Source organism: Aphanomyces invadans (genome assembly GCF_000520115.1).
Source record: "Aphanomyces invadans strain NJM9701 unplaced genomic scaffold supercont1.82, whole genome shotgun sequence".
NCBI classification, from domain to species: domain Eukaryota; phylum Oomycota; class Saprolegniomycetes; order Saprolegniales; family Verrucalvaceae; genus Aphanomyces; species Aphanomyces invadans.
In genome coordinates, this window is record NW_008580227.1 from 108,812 (window position 1) to 120,997 (window position 12,186).

General features: G+C 55.1%; 7 protein-coding genes across 23 annotated transcripts; 4 read left to right on the plus strand and 3 right to left on the minus strand.

Moving 5' to 3' along the window:
• Positions 1 to 307: 307 nt before the first annotated feature.
• On the plus strand, positions 308 to 2,769 carry H310_14715 (hypothetical protein). Of its 3 annotated transcripts, XM_008882621.1 has the most exons (8): positions 308 to 831; positions 881 to 1,026; positions 1,076 to 1,487; positions 1,618 to 1,696; positions 1,748 to 1,817; positions 1,866 to 2,096; positions 2,143 to 2,258; positions 2,303 to 2,769. In XM_008882621.1, the coding sequence occupies exons 1-8, from the start codon at positions 340 to 342 to the stop codon at positions 2,398 to 2,400; spliced, it is 1,644 nt and encodes a 547-aa protein (XP_008880843.1). In that variant the 5' UTR covers positions 308 to 339; the 3' UTR covers positions 2,401 to 2,769. The 3 variants fall into 3 exon arrangements, with proteins under 3 accessions (XP_008880843.1, XP_008880842.1, XP_008880844.1); XM_008882620.1 differs by having other exon boundaries at positions 1,618 to 1,817; XM_008882622.1 differs by having other exon boundaries at positions 2,143 to 2,769.
• An 80-nt stretch (positions 2,770 to 2,849) lies between these two features.
• H310_14716 (hypothetical protein) lies at positions 2,850 to 6,532 on the minus strand. 12 transcript variants are annotated; one of them, XM_008882623.1, is made up of 12 exons: positions 6,369 to 6,532; positions 6,165 to 6,320; positions 6,051 to 6,102; positions 5,853 to 6,000; positions 5,563 to 5,671; positions 5,428 to 5,511; positions 5,272 to 5,353; positions 4,945 to 5,227; positions 4,582 to 4,671; positions 4,234 to 4,537; positions 4,069 to 4,185; positions 2,850 to 4,022 (listed from the first exon to the last, which is right to left on the minus strand). In XM_008882623.1, the coding sequence occupies exons 1-12, from the start codon at positions 6,519 to 6,521 to the stop codon at positions 3,948 to 3,950; spliced, it is 1,653 nt and encodes a 550-aa protein (XP_008880845.1). In that variant the 5' UTR covers positions 6,522 to 6,532; the 3' UTR covers positions 2,850 to 3,947. The 12 variants fall into 12 exon arrangements, with proteins under 12 accessions (XP_008880845.1, XP_008880847.1, XP_008880854.1 ...); XM_008882625.1 differs by having other exon boundaries at positions 3,759 to 4,022; positions 6,425 to 6,514; XM_008882632.1 differs by having other exon boundaries at positions 3,759 to 4,022; positions 5,853 to 6,102.
• H310_14717 (hypothetical protein) lies at positions 2,924 to 3,770 on the plus strand (the record flags this gene model as incomplete). Its single annotated transcript, XM_008882635.1, has 1 exon — positions 2,924 to 3,770. Exon 1 carries the CDS (start codon positions 2,952 to 2,954, stop codon positions 3,768 to 3,770), a length of 819 nt encoding a protein of 272 aa, XP_008880857.1. The 5' UTR covers positions 2,924 to 2,951.
• A 195-nt stretch (positions 6,533 to 6,727) lies between the features above and the next one.
• Positions 6,728 to 9,585, minus strand: H310_14718 (hypothetical protein). The gene is made up of 7 exons (XM_008882636.1): positions 9,238 to 9,585; positions 8,691 to 9,193; positions 8,499 to 8,645; positions 8,317 to 8,442; positions 8,060 to 8,261; positions 7,935 to 8,011; positions 6,728 to 7,828 (listed from the first exon to the last, which is right to left on the minus strand). Exons 1-7 carry the CDS (start codon positions 9,557 to 9,559, stop codon positions 7,688 to 7,690), a joined length of 1,518 nt encoding a protein of 505 aa, XP_008880858.1. The 5' UTR covers positions 9,560 to 9,585; the 3' UTR covers positions 6,728 to 7,687.
• H310_14719 (hypothetical protein) lies at positions 6,729 to 7,793 on the plus strand. Its single transcript, XM_008882637.1, has 4 exons — positions 6,729 to 7,065; positions 7,109 to 7,284; positions 7,331 to 7,411; positions 7,473 to 7,793. Exons 1-4 carry the CDS (start codon positions 6,753 to 6,755, stop codon positions 7,662 to 7,664), a joined length of 762 nt encoding a protein of 253 aa, XP_008880859.1. The 5' UTR covers positions 6,729 to 6,752; the 3' UTR covers positions 7,665 to 7,793.
• A 471-nt stretch (positions 9,586 to 10,056) lies between the features above and the next one.
• On the minus strand, positions 10,057 to 10,731 carry H310_14720 (hypothetical protein). The gene is made up of 2 exons (XM_008882638.1): positions 10,595 to 10,731; positions 10,057 to 10,536 (listed from the first exon to the last, which is right to left on the minus strand). The coding sequence occupies exons 1-2, from the start codon at positions 10,721 to 10,723 to the stop codon at positions 10,258 to 10,260; spliced, it is 408 nt and encodes a 135-aa protein (XP_008880860.1). The 5' UTR covers positions 10,724 to 10,731; the 3' UTR covers positions 10,057 to 10,257.
• Positions 10,732 to 10,814: 83 nt separating this feature from the next.
• Positions 10,815 to 12,000, plus strand: H310_14721 (hypothetical protein). Of its 4 annotated transcripts, none has more exons than XM_008882641.1 (4): positions 10,815 to 11,021; positions 11,072 to 11,137; positions 11,186 to 11,770; positions 11,814 to 12,000. In XM_008882641.1, exons 2-4 carry the CDS (start codon positions 11,093 to 11,095, stop codon positions 11,844 to 11,846), a joined length of 663 nt encoding a protein of 220 aa, XP_008880863.1. In that variant the 5' UTR covers positions 10,815 to 11,021; positions 11,072 to 11,092; the 3' UTR covers positions 11,847 to 12,000. The 4 variants fall into 4 exon arrangements, with proteins under 4 accessions (XP_008880863.1, XP_008880864.1, XP_008880862.1 ...); XM_008882642.1 differs by having other exon boundaries at positions 11,186 to 11,539; positions 11,621 to 12,000; XM_008882640.1 differs by having other exon boundaries at positions 11,186 to 12,000.
• Positions 12,001 to 12,186: the final 186 nt, after the last annotated feature.

Sequence of the window (12,186 nt, forward strand, 5' to 3'; positions counted from 1 at the left end):
ACTCCACACATGCATTTAAAACATTTAAAATTATTTGCGGGGGCAATACTAATGGAGTGCCGCCAGTAGAACTGTCGTGGCCAGGTAGGGAGTTGCATGGAGAAATTCACATATAAAGGCTACAATCGGTCTCTATTCACATAAATGTAGCCATTTTCACAAAACCCGTCGACTCCAAATGATATTCATGCTTTCTACATTTCCACCAATCAAGTTCGTCGAGTTGCATTTTCTGTGGATGCCGGATACTCGAACTTTTATCCGGGGCTATATATCCGGATATGAAAATCCATATCCGGATGGGTCGGTCAGTTTGGTCCCCTGGTTCCCGTGGCCAAGATGGATCTGCTGGCGGCCTATGCATCGAGCGACGACGAAGCATCGTCGACGACCAAGGTGACGACCCTGGCGGTAGTGAACTCGACGCCAGATGTACTCGTGCCTTTGAGGAAGACCGAGCTTTTGGCAGCTAACGCAAAGGTGCTGACGTTGAACCAGCCCATTGCCGCGACGTCGGCGCGAGTGTTGGGACCTCAGAATCCATTTCAGCGCCACGCGCCAGTCCAAGTGGGAGCTGGTCGTGAGATTGTCACTGGCGTAGTTGAACGCACTGAGATGGAAGACTTTTGCTTTGACGAAGAATACAACCAGCAGCAATTTCGCCATGCTGGTCCGCCGCAACCGAAGCGGCCCAAGACGAAGGCTTGTGCAACGTACCAGAAGGACGTCGGGTCCGAAGCCGAGCATGGTATTTGGGCGCCTTTCTCGAAGGAGAACATGTTCTGGGTCCCTTCGGACAAGGAGCGAGGCACGATGACGGAAGCACAAAAGGTACACTTCCATCGACGCTTCTCACATGACGTGCGTGTTGATAATGCAGGAGCTCCTGGCCGAGAACGAAGCGAAGAAGGCGTCGAGGAACCGCGAAGAAGAGGCTGACATGGACTTCGACCGCATGATCGAACGCAAGGTGGCGCACTTGTTACCGCCCCGCCTTGCTGCTGGTGCCACAGCGATGGAGCCCAAGTATGTGTTTGTGGCTTCGATCGCATCTCTCAAGTTGTGATTGCGGTAGGACGGCTTACCTGGACGAGGAAGAGTTTGACTACCAAGGCCGTTCGTGGGTCGATCAGTACCCTCGGGACCTCAAACCCGGCGAACACAAGGTGTACTTGCCGAAGAAGCCGTTGTTCCAGTTCGAGGGCCACACAAAGGGTGTGCAAGCGATCGAGCTCATTCCCAAGTACGGCCACTTGTGTCTCAGTGGGAGCTTGGATGGCACGGTGCGCATCTGGGATATGAACAATGAGCACAAGTGCAAGCGCATCTACCAAGGCCATAAGGACGCCGTGCGCGCCATCAACTTTGCCCCTGACGGCAAAACGTTCCTGACCGCGAGTTTCGATCGGTACCTGCGGCTGTGGGACACCGAGACCGGCCAAGTCAAGCACACGTTTACCAACCGACGCGTGCCGTACTGCATCAAGGTACGTGGTCTCGGCATGGGACGTGTTTGGATGCGTGCCGATGGTGTCAGCCACTTGCTGGCATGCGCCTGTTCCTGGCGATTCGAATCGAGATTTCGTTGAGATCGCTGAACGTGGCTGTGATGACTAGTTTCACCCAGACGAGAGCGATCAGTTTGTGATTGGGGATTCAAACCACATGATCGTCCAGTTCGACGTGCGGAGCGGAGGTACGATGCCGTCGCTGCATCGTCTCGGTGATCACCACAGCACTCTTGTAGAAATCGTGCAAGAGTACAACCACCACTTGCAAACAGTCAACGCCGTCACGTTCGTGGACGATAACCGAAGGTTGGATGCGCCGCGCGATGGCGGCTCATGGATGTGAGGCATGTTTAGATTTGTGTCGACATCAGACGACAAGAAGATTTTGATCTGGGAGTGGGGAATCCCCGTGCCGATCAAGTACGTGTCCGAGCCAGGGATGCACTCGATGCCGTCGACGACGCTGCACCCGAGCGGCTCGTATTTTGCCGGCCAGTGTCTTTCCAACCAAATCGACGTGTACACGGCGCGAGACAAGTTTAAACTCCAGCGCAAAAAAGTGTTTCGTGGCCACTCGTGCTCGGGGTACGTCCCGTCGTGCGATCGTGGATGGACATGATGGTGTCGGCAGGTACGCGTGCCAAGTGAACTTTTCTCCGAACGGACAGTACGTCGTGAGCGGCGACGGTGAAGGCCACGTCGCGTTCTGGGACTGGAAGACGACCAAGATGTACAAGAAGATGAAAGGTGCGAATGGTGGTGTTGCCGATGGACCTGACTGCAGTCTATAGCGCACAACGGACCGACCATGGGCGTCGCATGGCATCCGATCGAGCCGTCGCGAGTCGTTACGTGTGGGTGGGATGGCTTGATCAAGTGCTGGGACTAGGGTGCAAGCCCAAGCGTGCACCATGGCCGGTCTCCATCGACCGCTTCAACACTCTGAAACTCTCTTAATCTAATCGATACATGAAAAGATCTGTCTTCTTCATGCTCCATCTCTGGTGCAACCTTCGTCGTGGACGCCTCCGCGGTGTGGTGTTGTGCGCGATGAGTGGGTGGAACCCTTGCTGCTTATCCTTGCCACCTAGACCTGACACAACGACGGTACCAGACTTCACGGGTGCCATCATTGCTCGTCACCAATACAGCGCCAAACTCGATGTCCACCGGGATGGAAGCAGACCAACGCAATGGTGGGTCAGCTGACGACGACTCGCGCGTTCCGGCCGTCGTGCTCCATCGTACCAAGTCGTGAGCAACGGGAAATAGTGTAAGAAGAACCACACACTATTTTCCGCATCGTGTTCTGAGGACGTTTTCTATAAATAGAATTACCCGACATGGCGGAATTTGCGGTTGGCGAGAGATCGCGGCCATGGCGGCATGCGCCTGTCAGTAATCCTTTCCCTCTCCACTAGACAAGCCCTCGACGTAGCCATGGACGCCTTTGCGAACCTCGATCCTCTAGGTGGCAAGCCCTCGGCCTCCAAGACACCAGCGTATCCGTATTCAATCCAGCAACAACCATCGCAGCAACCGTTTGGTCAGCCCACACCACCACCAGCGTATGGAATGCCTGTGCCGTCGCCGCAGCAAATGAACTTGGGAGGGCTTGGAATGGGCGGTGGCATGAACTTTGGCATGCCACAAGCACCGGTTCCATCGCCAATGCAGGGTGGGGGAATGTTCGGTCAATGCGGGCAACAAGCGCCCCCGCCGATCATGTACGACAGCATCAAGAATCTCTTGCAGAAGAAGCCAGACCCACTTGGCGCCAGCGGTGGCGCCGATCCGTTCAGTTGCTTCACGGGCGGAGCACCCAAACCGTCGTCCCGCACAAACAGTGGCCACCTCAACCTCGACACAAAGGCTCCACCACCTGCCGGCGGCGTCTTTGACCCCTTTAGCGGTGGGGCCACTCCTGCGTCAACTCCTACGTCTGTTGGCAGTCAAGCCACAAGTGGTGGACTCTCAAGTGCCGCCGCCAACCTCTCGATCTTTGGCGACGCTTCGCCGTCCACGGGCAACATCACTACTGCGTCGAGCACTCCCAAGAACTCTGCGCTAGCGGATCGGTTGCGAGGAGGGAAGCGCCAGACGCAAGAAGCCCAGCGAGCCAACTTGTCCATCAACTCGACCGCCGTTTCAGTTGGAGGTACTTCTGTCTCGATCAAAAAGCAGCTCGGAGGTCCCTTGTCGTCGCCCGCGGAAGCGTCGCAACCCACTGCTTCCCCAGACAACCTCTTGGGGTTCTAACATCATCTTTGCTCGCATGCATGATAGCTGCCACGCCCTATTTTAACATTGCTAACACCTCCTTCCTTTGTCGTTGTCCGCGTCGAGGGAGCGCGTCGTTGGCAACACATTTCTGAGTGCTACAAGGTCCGTCGCTTGGGCCACAGCGCTCCACGAAACAAGAGCGCGTTGGACGAACTACGGCGACTCGGACGGCGCCAAGAATTCCATCCGTCGCATCGCCTGCAGCATCGATTTCGCTTCTTCCTTTTCCTACCCACGTCGTGAGGCCGGCGGTGGTGACGGGTGGTAGACGAACCGGTCCATCGCGCTCCAACAGTTTGTTGCACCACTCCATGGCTTCCGGGATGTTGCCGCGCTGCATGGAATAGTTTGCCAGGAACAACATCGCTGCAACTGCATCGGTAGAATTGCCCTACGACAACATTCCAGTCACGTCGACGGGTCGCCGCATGGCTCGTACGCCATGGACAACCGCGCGGTCCCGCCAGTGCATGCGATAGTACTCGGCCGCTTTGTCCAGGTCCTTTTCCACTTGCTCGTACAGCTTGGCAAGGCGAATTACTGCAATTCCCTCGGCGTCTTTATTCGTCACGGCGCGCAAGTAGCACGATTTGGCTTGGGCAACCTGACCGACCTTCTCAAATGCGCCACCCAGCGCTACCCACATCCGCGCGTCGTACGGGCGGATGGCCGACGCCTTTTGGTAGTAATACACGCTGTAGTGAAACAGGTCGAGCAGTTCGTAGGCTTGCCCGAGGCCGTACCTACAGCGCATGAGTCGCGCGCGTCGAGAACGACGAGGGGGTACCAGGCACGGTAGTCGTTTGGGGCGAGGTCGAGCGCCCGGCGGTACACCTCGATGGCCGCATTTGTGTTTTTCATCTGAATATACTCATGTCTACGCTTCCACATGCAAAACACCACCATGAACAAAGTGCCATGCGATAGCAACATCAAGAAGAAATGACCACATCAAGGACGAGCTTCCTGAATCACACGAGCAGCATTCATGGCGACACCGCAGCCTTCTCCGTCCATCCACGGCAGCAACAACGCATGGGCACTGCCCTGCATACCCACGCTCGAGTCGAGTGCGCCGCCGCGTCCGTGCAATCACATGTCCCTTTGTCGCGGCATATTCCCCCTCGCAACCACACAGATAATGCCTCACCCGATCAAAGTCCATGCTGCCACGCAGTCGCTGTCGAGCGTGATCGCGCGGTTGAAGTACCCGATCGCGCGCTCGTGTTGACCCTTGAGAGCGTAGTAGTTGCCGATGACGCAGTTCGTTTCGGGCCTGTACTTGTCGATTTGCTGGACGAGGTGGGCCAGTTCACTGAGCGCTGTCTTGTCCTCTTTCACGTACAGCACGTCCGAGTACAAGTCCATCCCTTCCATTCGGTACGGGTCGGCCGCCGCGAGTTGGCGAAACAGAGTGTGCGCCGCGTCGAAATCTAACCGTGCACGTTTCATGCAGTGACGACTGGTGGACGCCGACCTCGCAACTCGTAGTGCGCCCGCGCCAGCTGAGAGTGCAAGTACGAGTTGGTCGGGAACGTGAGTTTGAGGCGCTCCAAGATCTACCACCCAGCACGATGGCGATTATCAACTTGGGTAGTCAATAAAGCGATCAAGCAGCGATGGCTTACAACACCTCGATGGCCTGGGGAATATGGCATTGCAACAACAGCACATGGGCTTGAAACAGGTTCGGCATCCACGGACACGATTTTACGTCCTATAGACATGACGCGGCTTGTCCTCGCCTAGAACATCTTGCAGGACGTACCACACTCAGCCCGTCGTTGGCGGTCGCGAGCTCCATCCACGCTGACCAATTCCACGGAAACAACGCCACTGATCGATGCAGCAGTTGAACGTACAGCGACTTGACCGCTCTGCCCGAATCAGGTCAGCGTGATCAGTGAATAAAGGAGGAAGGCGAGGTTGGATGCGTAAGAAGGACGTCATGGCCATCCGAGTCTTGGCGTTTTAACTTCGATCAAATGCAAAGTTGATCCATTCACACTTGAACCAGTCATGCAAACGAAAAGACTAACGGCATGCGTGGCCACTTACGTGCGATCAAATCCCGCTTGTTTCAACACGACAGCGTACAGATACAACCCAAACGCATCAAGGTTCTTCGTTGGGCTTGCATCTGCGTCTGCCAAGTCTCGAAGAAGATCCTGCAAGTGTGGGTTCATCGCTGGTTTTGGAGTTGACCCTGCAGGACACTTGTGTCGGAGAACGACGGACGAAGATGGGCACAGATACCCGAGTGTATCTTCATTTCCAAGCTCAGTTGCTCCTTTCGCCGTTCACCAGCCTAGACGTTGTCAGCGACCCACATCCGTCACGAATGCAGGATCGATGATAGATTCGGCCTACGAGGTATCTCGCGTAGTGGAGAACGAAGAATTCCACATCGGTCAGGGTCGACACAGGTTTTTGACCGAGCACGTGGCTTGCACGGGAATATTCTTGCAGATCCATGTATGACCTGGCGAGCAAGACCAATCCATCCGACGGCGATGAGGGGCCAACCTACCGGACAGGGCAGGAGTTTGAATCATTGCAGAGTTCTCATCAAACCGGGGGTGGCACTGGCTTCTCCCGCAAGGATAAGGGCAAAGATGCATACAGCTCACATGCAAATGCAGCAGCATGCGTGAGTCCTCTCGCGCTGAGTGCTTCTCGTGCAGCCGCTAACTGCGCCGTCCACGCCGCCATGTCGTTGTGATTCATCTTGATCGAACTTGCAATGGAAAATGGACCTGTTCGTCGTATGGATTGGTGGATTTATAGCCAATCCAAATGCTTCAATGAACCATTCTTCCGTTTTCGCCAGTATGCCAAAGTCTTTTTAGCAAGTATTCGTCAATTTCCCTTGTAATATTGGTGGATATTCATGAAAAGTTAAGCGAATTTTCATCGTACTCATCAATGAATCTCACCGGTTTGTCGAGATCTTCGACGATGAACGGATGCGCGATGACGGCGACGCGACTTCTGCTGCTGCTGCAGCTGTGGGTGATGTCGGGACGTCAGGTCGCATGGTCGTGCCGCATCTTCGGGTCTGACACGGGGGAATGCAAGGAGCAAGCGGACTTTCTGCAGTACATGCCATTCTGCGGACCGCTCCTGCCCTACACGACGTGCGTCCCACGTGCTCAGACATTGTGGTACAATCACAGCGTCAAGTCCAAGGACCTGTTTCTCGCGCAAATGTTCAAGAAGATGATTGCACAACGGCAGATCTACGAAGCCGACTTGGAGATGCTGAAACAAGGTGCATTATGGGTCGTCGCTGCGTCGACTCACAAAGTTGGCAGGGGTCGACGAGTGGGGTGCCCTCGGCGAGATCGTGCCGCGGTACACCGAGAACAAGGATTGCCAAGATGCATTCCGGAACTACATGTGCTGGCTCAACTTTCCCCGATGTGACGACGCTGGCCGCAGCTTGATCCTGTGTCGCAGCGTGTGCGAAAACTTCTTCAAAGCGTGCATGGTGTGTGTCGCTCTCGTTCGCCAGCAACGTCATCGTCGTTCGTTAGCAACACAAAGACCTGTGGCGGTGCGGCGATCCCCAGTACGTCAACGGGTACTCTGCCGAGATCAGCACGTTTGCAAACAAGGTAGAGCCTTCCCCTTGACCATTGTCTCGACTACTTAGGACGTGCGTGGCCATTCACCTAGGCTGGCGTTCTGCAATACTACCGAGCTCCTTTTCCAGGATCTCCGTTTCGGGACAACGCATTTACTGCCGATCGATTGGATGCGCTGCCAGTGTGCACACCCAGCCTCCTCAACGCAGCCGATGGCCCACGTCTTGCCGTGTGGAGTGTCGTGGTGGTGGTTGGAGGAGCGTTGTGGTGGCAGTGTTTCTGAAGCTCATGGAACTCGTCGGCGGATTATTGCACTGGACATTGCTCCCCCTTCTCTTTGACGTCTTCGTGGAAGAGCGGGCTCGACGCAGCGTGTTGCTCGAGTTGCTCGTGGGATTTCTGCCGAACGGCCGATGGCCCGTCCGTTGACCCCTCTGTCGCGGTGGCCTACATCAGAGCAACTTTATGCCTTGACACACACTCCGCGGGCATGCACGGCATCCACTGGAAACTGCACGCCGACGAATTCAAGGAAACCACGGCGCGCGCGTACCGGTGCAACGCCTCCGCCCATTTTACACGGACAGGCAAAGCTGTTGGCGACGCCGGCAAAGTAGCAGTGGCCGCAGTCTATCGCATCCGCCCATCAACGGCACGTCGTGCAGGCCGTCTTTGTACCGTAGCAATGTTGATTTCGATGGCTTCCGCACCGCTTGCAGATGTCGCAGTGCTTGCGCGGCTGCTTGCTCCACCACAGCTTTCCCGTACACCACGAGTAGTAAAACACATTGGGGCATTTTGTGCACGAGATTGGAAACACAAACGTGTCGGGGGTGGCCTGCACTGGGTGCAGGAGGGTCGTGACCACTTGGACTTGCACCTGGACAACGCTCGCCAAGTTACCATGGGCAGATGTGGGGAGCAGCACGGCGTACTGTTGGCGCCCCACAAGGGCATTCCAAGTCGACCTTGGACCGCAGCACCTCCTCCATGTCTTTGATCCGGCTGAAGTTTTGCATGAGGCACTTGTCCGTCATGATCTTGGAGATGTCGATGCCGAGCTACAATTCGACATCGTCGAGTCATTCATGCTCAAACGAATCCAGTCGATGCGTACGGTGTGCATCGGGACAAATGGATTGGCACAGTGCGTACACTTGCAGTCGACACCGCAGAGGTGGCCAGCTTTGACGCACGCACAGCGGGCATTGCGGCATTTTCCCGTGCATTTACATCGGATTCCTCCTTTGGATTCGTTGGATTCCTACGATAACGTTTCAGTAGGTGGGGCACCGATGGAACTTGGCACCAAAATGGGGGCAGGAACGCCGCTGCCTTTGGAATCGATGACAGACGCAGTCCCAACTGGCGCTTTCTTTGACGGACGCCTTGTCGCGACAGGAGCTTGGCTCGGCGCAGCGGCAGTTGGAGCGCTCTCGTACTGCACGAACTCGGGCGATATGATCGCCTTTCTCTTGTTGGAATCGAAGGCGGAGAACGGCGGGACTGGCATGGAAGAAGTGCTGGAGTGGAGGCTGCTCAGTGGCCACACATTGTACACTGTTGTAGTTAGCAGCTTCTGAAGCGATCCTCCTTCTGACACTTGTGGTGCTGCCGAGTCGGTAGGCGCAGGGACGACCGTGGCCAACTGCGGCCGAATTTGCGGTATGTCCTTCCACTGTCCCTGGCCGTTGCTGGTTGCGTCATTGTCGTCGTAGTTGTTCTCGTTGAAGGATTTCCAGTCAATTGCTTCGCCCCGGAATACGTCCTTGATGTTGCTTGCATTGGATATGGACGTGGATGAAGGCACATCTACACGTCATGTCAATTCAAACTCGACGATGTGAAGGACGAACATGGTGACAAGAGTGAGACTTCATGCTCGGTGAGCGCACCAAACGTTCCTGATGCAGACGGCGCATTCAGAGTATGCTGCAGCCAGTGAAGAGTCATTGGCGAGATTCCAATCGAGGACGGGGACTCTGCCGACGACGCAGGCACGGCCGAATCGAGGATCAGCGACGAGAACTCGGAATCCAGCTCGTTCACTGGACCGACCCATGCGGTATCTGCTTCACCATTCGCATCCACAGCATCTTCATTGCCATCCATCAGCTGTGTGGGGTCATCCTCGGCCATCAGCGCTTCCACGGACGGCAGCGTGCCCGGCGATTGCATCTCTTGTTCTTGTTGCGGTCGCGGCGAATCCGATTATCCGGATGAGTGTTTCGCAAACATTTTGGGAATAAAATGTGCCACCAATCCATGTAACTCTAGTTGAATTCGCAAGTATTTATTTTAATGCACTGCTGAATCTAATTATCCGGACGGTATTTGGCGGAATGTCGGCGAATATCAGCGGCGGCCTCGGCCGCGGTCGATGCACATCGTGGCGTGCAACCGGGCCACAGCGTCGGTGACGTGATGATGCGCGCTGGGTGTTGCCCAATTTGGAAGGGATGCGTGCCCAAATCAGTTCTGTGACATCTTGCAGGGATGTCACCCAACGAAGCCTCTACAAGAGCTTGGGGGCATATACGTTGCTGGCCGCAGCAACCCCGCCAGTTTGACCTGCATCGCGATACGTCAATGACACGTTGTGGAGGGTACGTGCTGCCTTGACAGAGAATGTAGCTTGAAGGGCAGGTTTAGCTGATGTGGAAGCATTTGGTCGAACAACGACAGTATTCACCCCCACCAACGTTCCAGGCAGGTGCCATGGCAGATGAAAGCCATGCGTTGGACCGAGGCTTTCGCATGAAGACGATTCGTAAATCAAGTTTGCAACAGCGTATTGTCTTGTTAGACTTCTACGTCGTAGGGAAGTCGACCAAACAATTGTTGGTGCATGCTAACTCGTCATGGATATGTCACGGCTAAAACACTCTGTGCTTCTTGATCTCTTTGAGCCGTTCCGCTCGCCGCTTTTCCCGCGTTACCAGCTTAATGTGTGACTCGCGGGCGTTGGTCGTCTCGATGTGCCATCCAAGACGCTGGGCAACTCCGACAAACCCGCCATGCTTCTTTCGAATGGCATGGACCAAGTCATCACGTCCAATGGCCTTGAGGAACTGAGTGTCTGGCATTTCCTTGACACCGGTCTTCTTTCGACTTGACGCGACGTGCAACGGATGCTGAACTACTGCTCGCAGTTCCTGTGAGGACATTCATCCATGGTCAATGCATGGAATTCCATCGACTCTAGTCTCGTACGGCGATCAACACGTTGAAGTCTCCGAGATTCAGCTTGGTTGGCGGCGAAGGCACTCCTTCCGACGTGCTGGAAGCATACGCCCGTCGGCTAAGCAATCCCACCGCGCTACTCGCTCGGCGCACGAACATGGTGGGAAAATGCACAAATGTCCGGATAAATATGACGCCAGACGAGTTTATCCGGACAACAAGGTCTCACCGTGGGTGTCGGGCGCCGTTCGCAAAGATCCCGTATGCGTGGTGACGACAGACGCATCGGCGAAGGACAAGCCTTGTCTCGTTACTTCGGCCACGTCCGCCTTTAGCATACCGTCTTGACGCCCACCGCGTGGCCCTCCTTACTCTCCACGCCACTTCCACGGCACCAGATGCAGTCACCGCGGCGAGTTCAACCAACTCGACCTCCCATGTCCGTGCAGAAATTCTGGTACGGCTGCCACACCCTACCCGCCATCCACTGACTTTAATCCGGCTCAGGATACGGCGCTGTCACGAGCTATGCAATCGTTGGAAGCCAAGGCGAAGGCTCTCGAGGCCCACGAGGTACCTCGTACGCCTTCCTTCCCGGCTTTGGCACACAACAGGTTCCAGGACTTGATCCGAGCCCGCTCGGCTGCCAAGCTCGAGGTCGATAGCCTGTATCGCCTCAACTCACCGCACGTCATTGTTGCGGCCAAGTTGCTCGAGACATTGACCGACAGCCTCTTTCGCGAGTTTGCCCATGTCGAAGCGCATCGCGATCAACTCATTTACGACGACCTGGCGGCGGTACGATCGCTCATGCTCGTCGATCGTTTCTATGACTGCACAGTCCACTGGACGCGCCAACGCACGACAAGTGACTCGCCACTGTGTAGGCGCATTCAGTTGTTCTTGGCGACGTTTTCGGCACTCCCTCCAACGTCGAGCACATCCCGCCATGCGCTTTGCAAACGAGAAGACGAGGTGCGACAGATCTGCCGTCGAGTGCTCCACTTGATTCAACGATTGGTCGATCCTGGCGTTGGTCTCGTTTGTACACTGAAGGACAACAACAGCGACATGATTCAGCTTGATCGGAAGACATACTCCGAACGATGGACCTTATGTGCAACATTTCAGAAGTACCAATCGTATGATCCGTTCGCAGCTTTGTACTCAGGGTTCACCGATTCCTACGCGCGACTTCTCCGCGAGGTGCGTCGTCGAAAGCGGATCATTGTCAAGGCCAATAACATAGTGCATGGATTGTCCGAGCGGAGCGAGTTGCTGATTGAGTTGCCGATTTTTTTTGTTCGATTTCTTTGAAGCCGTTTTGCGAGAGAACTCGCCCGAATTGATAATGTCTTACTTCCTCCGTTCCCGAAAGATAGAGACAACTTAGTCTCAGAAATGTAATTTTCGTAAAAATCACCAGAATAGACTCAAAATTCGCAGCATTGTAGCCAATCCAATGACGAGTATTCAGCTATTTTTAGATTTTTTTTATTCGTTCAAACACCTTCGCAACCAATCGTCAAAGTTCAGCTTCAGCGCCAGCCAATCTTTAAACACCCGTAACTCAGCCATTTCTTGTCCAATCGAGCTCAAATCAAGTGCAAACGCTTCGTCTC

Excerpts from the sequence above, each read along its gene's own strand:
- H310_14715 (XM_008882620.1), top strand. The coding sequence starts at position 340 with ATGGATCTGCTGGCGGCCTATGCATCGAGCGACGACGAAGCATCGTCG. Across the intron at positions 832-880 it reads CGATGACGGAAGCACAAAAG|GAGCTCCTGGCCGAGAACGA; the intron begins GTACACTTCCAT and ends TTGATAATGCAG. Across the intron at positions 1,027-1,075 it reads GCCACAGCGATGGAGCCCAA|GACGGCTTACCTGGACGAGG; the intron begins GTATGTGTTTGT and ends TGATTGCGGTAG.
- H310_14721 (XM_008882639.1), top strand. The coding sequence starts at position 11,093 with ATGCAATCGTTGGAAGCCAAGGCGAAGGCTCTCGAGGCCCACGAGGTA.
- H310_14720 (XM_008882638.1), bottom strand. The coding sequence starts at position 10,723 with ATGTTCGTGCGCCGAGCGAGTAGCGCGGTGGGATTGCTTAGCCGACGG. Across the intron at positions 10,537-10,594 it reads ACTTCAACGTGTTGATCGCC|GAACTGCGAGCAGTAGTTCA; the intron begins GTACGAGACTAG and ends ATGTCCTCACAG.
- H310_14716 (XM_008882623.1), bottom strand. The coding sequence starts at position 6,521 with ATGAATCACAACGACATGGCGGCGTGGACGGCGCAGTTAGCGGCTGCA. Across the intron at positions 6,103-6,164 it reads TCCACTACGCGAGATACCTC|GCTGGTGAACGGCGAAAGGA; the intron begins GTAGGCCGAATC and ends GACAACGTCTAG. Across the intron at positions 4,538-4,581 it reads CCAAACGACTACCGTGCCTG|GTACGGCCTCGGGCAAGCCT; the intron begins GTACCCCCTCGT and ends CATGCGCTGTAG.
- H310_14718 (XM_008882636.1), bottom strand. The coding sequence starts at position 9,559 with ATGCAATCGCCGGGCACGCTGCCGTCCGTGGAAGCGCTGATGGCCGAG. Across the intron at positions 9,194-9,237 it reads AGTCTCACTCTTGTCACCAT|ATGTGCCTTCATCCACGTCC; the intron begins GTTCGTCCTTCA and ends CATGACGTGTAG. Across the intron at positions 8,646-8,690 it reads GCGTTCCTGCCCCCATTTTG|GAATCCAACGAATCCAAAGG; the intron begins GTGCCAAGTTCC and ends ACGTTATCGTAG.
- H310_14719 (XM_008882637.1), top strand. The coding sequence starts at position 6,753 with ATGAACGGATGCGCGATGACGGCGACGCGACTTCTGCTGCTGCTGCAG. Across the intron at positions 7,066-7,108 it reads CTTGGAGATGCTGAAACAAG|GGGTCGACGAGTGGGGTGCC; the intron begins GTGCATTATGGG and ends CAAAGTTGGCAG. Across the intron at positions 7,285-7,330 it reads ACTTCTTCAAAGCGTGCATG|CAACACAAAGACCTGTGGCG; the intron begins GTGTGTGTCGCT and ends GTCGTTCGTTAG.